Raw genomic sequence first — 6019 nt, 5'->3', positions numbered from 1 at the left:
TCCCAAGTTGGTGCTTTTTCTAACAAGTCTTGGGCACAGATCAGGGTGCTCTGCTCTTAGCTAGAAGCTGCCCTGTGGCTCTGAATAATAGACTTTGTTTATTTCCTTCATCTTTAGGGTAAGGATAAGAACACTATCTATGTTCACAAGGTGTTATGAAGGTTAATGGATTAATCCTGAATGCAGGAACCATGAAGGCACTGCAGGGACTCCCATGGGCTTTCACAGGCTCTAGATGAGACTCTTAGGTCTGGAAGTTTGGGTTTGTGCTGCATGTCATAAAAGGGTCTGTACAGAAAGCACAGTCTGGGTAAGGCTGAAACAGCTCAAGATGAGAAGGAGCATCCCTGAAATATCCTGAAGTCTTTGCATAGCCTTATCCAGAATGCTTATGGATTGTTCTGTATCCAAAATCGTTGCTAAAGAAGCGGGACATATCTCTGATTTAACCTGCCACAGCATTTCCCTTGCCCCTGGGACCTGCAAAGACACCATTCAACTGTTTCTTACCTTGATTTTATGCTGATTCTGTATACAGAAGTAATTTACATTACAACATAGCATCAAGGGACAGAGCAGAGGCAGAACAGCTCCTTCTGTATTCTCCTTACTGTACTAATATATAATCCTGAGTTGTTGGGATGCTTTCCAAATCTCACAATTATGTAGATTTAATGCATTCACAAGGAGGCAAAAGTTTTGTGGGAGAAGAAACTAAAATTTAAAACAGAGGTTTCAAGTATTTTCACATTAGAGGCATTTTCCTTCTATACATGAGGCCACATTCACACTGCCCACCCACCTGTGTTAGCACACACCCCAGCCACTTCCCTCCATTGGCAAACCTGCAGTATGTCCATCTGAAATCATCACTGCTCTTTGGACAGTGGTCATTGCTGTATTCACAACATGAAGATTAAGCATATATAGTAGCATCAGCACAGCAGTGTAAGCATGGCCCAGAGAATCTGAAAGAATATGTTACTAAATTGAATGATCTATGCATGTAGAAGGTTAAATAATGGAGTTTATATAATTATGGAACTATTTCAAGAGCTCTTATGAGATGAGATTACTAAAAACTGGGCAGTCTTCTAAGTCAGAGATGCATAATACTTGGTTCATATGCTGCTTGTCAAAGGCCTTCCAGAAATCTTCAACCTCCATCAACAGTCAAAGCGAATGTTTCTTTTGTTGTCTTGATTAAAGCTTTCCAGTTGTTTCCGCTGCGATTCTGAAAGGACCCATCTTTGCATGCCCAGCTCTGCCAAGGCAGGAAGCTTTGTCAGTGCTGCTAACAACTCGCTGAACCACGTCCCACAGTCACGGCAGGACGATGGGCGAAGACTGACATCCAGCTCTGAGAGTTCTTTGAATACTGCTAAGCCTTGACAGAAAATGACCCACCCTTCATCAGAGATGTTGTTATTATAACTCAAATCCAGCTTCTGTAATCTGGCTAGATGGCCATCCTGTGTCAGTAACACTGCAAGAAATGACAGACACAAACACAACTAATACATCCTGGCAATTGCTTTAAAGGCTTTTTAAATAACACCATATTATTTAGGGCCTTTCAGCAGTCAAACAGCAAGATTCAATTCCTCAGCAACATAAAATCACTTGCTGTTGATCTCAGAAAGATCATTTTATCACAGCTGAAGGAGTGTACAACATTTAAAACAGGCAATTCAAAAGGAACAGGAGTATGCAGTTAAAACTGCATGGCAACCTGAAAAGCTTTGAGTCAGTTGGAAGGAGGTTATATCAAGTGCCAATCAAAATAGGCAGAGAGGCTTTACAGGGAGATTCAGAAAGAGGAAAGCAAAACTAGATGAGGTTGCATGATTACAACAGCCACCTCTCACTGTGGGAGGGTAATGGGCCTAATATATCCTAAAGGGAACTGGGATCCTTCGTGTATGATTGGCAAAGGAGACACCCACCGAGGGCGATGTTTGTAAAGTCAAAAATATTCAGGCTTCATCTCAGCCTTCAGACTACAGGGCCGTAATAGGCGTCACACAGCTATTGCCAATCTCAGATACTCAAAACCCGTGAGTCAGGACCACAGAATCACAAGGATGATTATAAAATAAACAGGCTTTTAAAAGGATCCTAGAATTTATTCCTTCATTGGGTTCCTATTTTCCAGTATTTCTCAGCAGCTGCTAAGAGGTGGGCTAAAATATTTCTGGTTTAATTCACTCATAATAGTTTGACTCCAGAAACACCCCTAACGGACTGAGAGCTGGTAGTGCCTGATTTACCAGCTGTCAGCACGTACATTTCCCATAAATTTCTGAACCCAAAGCCAGCAACCAAGCAAAATAAAACTCCTCAGAGGCAGCTTTAAATATCTGATATAAAAAAACAACAATAAACCCTACATTTTTCTAAATGCTGTCTTTTTGTATTAATAGATAAAACTCTGCTAAAATGATTCTTTGCATTTTTATCCTTTTCAGCTTTTGCACTGTGCATGTACAGGACACACAGTCTTCAGCAAAATGAAAACCCTTTCTGGGAAAAATACTGCTGTATTTTCCATCTTTCCATTTGATTTATGCAAAACTGTGCTCAGCCCATGGAACAAGCCCCTTCTGAATTGTGGTCTAAACGCCCTGGCTCCTTGACTGCTAGTAAATACCATGTTATACGTACTTAGAAGTGCCAAGTCTTCAGCCACCAAGTTACAGCTGCTCAGTCTTAACACTTGAATCTCCGTTGCAAGCTTTAGTGCTCCCAAAAGCAGCTTTAGGTTTCCACCAACGCACTTATTCCAAGAAAGGTCTAATATCTCCAGTTCAGGAAGGTGAAGGGCAGCCTCAGCTGAAAAGATTAAGACCAGCAACTTCTGCTTACTAAGAGAAAACACCATGGCCTCAATAGACACCTCACCGGCAATTCACCTGTAAATAGGCTCCTAACAGGCTGCCTACTTGTGCTTAGAATGACTTATTTTATCCTAATAAAAGCCAGACAAAAAATATCTACTGTGCTCTTTAAAGAATATAAGAAGGGCCTGCGTATAGAATTTTTAAGGACTCTGTGGAGTGGTTTCTTGTCTTTCTGTTTACGTTATTGGCTTTCCCCACCAAAGTTAGTTTAATATCACAGCTTGGTTTTAAACCATTTTATGTTAATTTAAAGGCAGCAATTTTTGCTGTGAACTTACCATGCAAGGTGAGATGCTCTGTATCTTTTGACAACACCAATTCCCATGATGTCACTCTTACATAATTGTAATGATATAAATATAGTACTGTTGCTGCAGGGACCTCAGACCAGTTTAGCTTGCTACTGCTTCTGCTGAAGGCAGCCAAGTTTTATTATCGGTTTCAATGCCACTAGTAAACATTACAAAATACATTGTAAGTGCACGATACACGGTAACGAGCAGATCCCTCTGTACTTAGATTTCATGTGCCATATGGAACGCCTATCAAAGGGACAGTGCAGCCACTAATCCACTGAGATTTGCAATAAGTAGGCAAAAGAGGCTGAATTTACATATCCTGTCTTAGACTGGACTTTTCTTCATGGCTGTGCAATATCTTTTCTGCCGCTGCAGTCATTGTCTGAGTTCCTCCACTGCCCCATGCTTAACTCTATCCCAGAAAGTTTCTACTGAAGCTTTCACCTGCGGTAAGGTGAAAAACATTCAGTGAAAACTTTACCCCACTAAACCGCAAATGCAGTGTTACAACCAAACTATAATTACAGCGTAATATGGAATGATGTTTTACTTTCTTTTCCAAAATTAGGGAGTATTCGAAAGCTCACAATCAGGCAAAGGACTAAAAGGACCTCCTCCAGTCAGGTATAATGAAACACTGGTTTCATTACAGGCATTTTCACTCAGGACCTGTGGTATAATGTAACCATGATCTCTGGATTTCAGCCAAAGGAGAATGAAGTGCTTTATCCCACAAGGATACACAGAGAATAGACACACTTGAAAAAAAACATTCCTACCTAGTGATGAAAACGACTCTTCGCCTAAACCACAATTGCTGATGGCCACAGATTTCAACTTCGGTAAAAACCTGAGCCTGCCCAGAAGAGGATCACATGAGAGTCCTACATTTTTATTCGAGGATAAATTCAGCTCTTGAAGACTGGAGAGTAAAGGTATCACCTGGGCTATGAAAATATGAAATATTTATTAGACAGTCACCAATCCAAAACAAATATGTAGTTGTATATTTGCCTGACATAATTTCTTTTCTTTATAAATCAATCCAAAAGTCAAGGCCAAGTTTTGACACTCAAATTTATGGTGAGTAATGTTTTACTCCATAAATAGCCTTGTCATTTTCAGTAGGAATGCTTAAGAAATTAGGTATTACATACTGTGTGGAAGGTTGGCAGAACACAGCTTACTGCTGAAATTTTCTAGGTGAAGTAGGGAATTTAACATTAAATGAGATGGGGGTTACTTCCAAATGTCTTCACTGCTAACTGAAACTCCTTTATATTAATGTGATTATTCTCTATGGGTCAAGAAATTAAAAATAAATCATGATTGCTATTACTAATAGTTAGTATTTCCCAATGCTTCAGGAACAGCTTTTCAAATTATCTTCTTTATCATGGAAAATAAGATGTGAGCAATATAGGATTTTTTTGTTGTTGTTGTTTTAAAGAGTAAAAATCAATATCAAAAAGTTATGATGATGCACACATTAAACTGTCTCACTGATTGAACAGAAAATGTCTTTTTCTTCCTAATAGTATTTATGAGTTGGATCAATTCAACCTGGAGACTGTAGTCTTCAGCTTTTCTATAAAACAGCAGCAGCAATGCAAGATCTCTTAACATCACTCTCTACTTGACCTAAAGTTCACCAAGGGAGTTTTAGGCAGTTACATTTATGTGCACTTATGCACCTTGGATGTATGCCAATTTATACAAGTGGGGGAACGGTCTCTGGACATTTCCAAAATTACAGATTATCAGAAAAAGCAGTGCTTGGTGGCAGTTCCTACATTCACATCATGGGTCTGAATCATGGTGGATCCAGGTCCTTAGCTCCACATGGGATCAGACACTATGAGATTTCCTTTGATACAGCAAAAAACCATTCCATATCGATCAAGAAAGCCATCCTCCACATTGCACTTGCCCGATGAAAATACACTGAGATCTGCTAAACTAGGCTAGGCAGAATCTCTTACACCTTTGAGGTATTTTCAGAAGTCAAAACCTACATTCCTAATGGGTTTCCTCAATATGTCCTTACACAAAACGGTCATGTCCTCTTCTGTTACACAGCACTGGTGCAGATCAAGGACTTCGAGATTTTTCAAGCTGGCCAAATGAGCTGTTGAGTCTTTAAAGCCACCACCAATCTCTTTGTTACACGATATGTCTAATTTTCTTAGCTTGGCAAGGTGCTGTAAAGCAGGATCTGGAATGGAAAAGGGAGCATGCTGGTCACTGGCTGCTACAATAGCACAGGTCACGGCTTTAGCATTTATTTAATGTCAAAGTCTGCACAAGGTGTTGCAGGCAAAGCTTTTAGGCTAAGCTTCAGTGTATAATCACAGTAGACATACAGTAATATCGCAAAGCTTCCACATCTATGCAACCCCATTCTTCTCTAAAAGAGCACGTGAAGGTGAGGCCAGCTCATCCCCCAGCTCCATGCAACCCTCAACCTTTTGCTGAAACTACAATTGGATGTGCTAATTAGTGCAATGAATTAATTGTCTTACGGATAGGACCTCCACTAGAGAGGTCTTAAAACAGATAATAAGCCCATTTCATATGGCTTCACTGGACACTCATTAAGTGACAACGGTGAATTTGGATTCCACTCAGAGTAGGATTAGGTTGTTAAAAGTTAGCTAGCCTGTCTGTGCCCTTGTCTATGTTCTGTCTGGAGCAAGAGAAAGCTTTTCCAGGAGTCATTAATCTACCCTAAGATGTGTCTCAGATAAATGGTGTGGAGGGTGACTCTCCCCACTGACTTTCACATGCTTGCGCTCAGGGAAGATAAATGCTACTCCTGCT

At 40.2% G+C, this 6019-nt stretch overlaps 1 protein-coding gene across 2 annotated transcripts in view; it reads right to left on the bottom strand.

The window, feature by feature from the left end:
• Nucleotides 1-1006: 1006 nt before the first annotated feature.
• LRRC31 (leucine rich repeat containing 31) overlaps nt 1007-6019 on the bottom strand; it is a 13453-nt gene continuing 8440 nt past the window's right edge. For both annotated transcript variants that reach the window (XM_035901182.1, XM_009645770.2), the window contains 4 exons: nt 5247-5414; nt 3979-4146; nt 2665-2832; nt 1007-1486 (listed from right to left, as the gene is read on the bottom strand). In XM_035901182.1, the coding sequence (XP_035757075.1) occupies nt 1167-1486; nt 2665-2832; nt 3979-4146; nt 5247-5414 (824 nt within the window). In that variant the 3' untranslated portion in view covers nt 1007-1166. The remainder of the gene's footprint in view (nt 1487-2664; nt 2833-3978; nt 4147-5246; nt 5415-6019) is intronic.

Source organism: Egretta garzetta, unplaced genomic scaffold (assembly GCF_000687185.1).
Source record: "Egretta garzetta isolate BGI_Z169 unplaced genomic scaffold, ASM68718v1 scaffold638, whole genome shotgun sequence".
Classification (NCBI taxonomy): Eukaryota; Metazoa; Chordata; class Aves; order Pelecaniformes; family Ardeidae; genus Egretta; species Egretta garzetta.
The sequence above is the reverse complement of the archived record's forward strand: the minus strand, read 5'-3'. Positions and strand labels throughout refer to the sequence as shown.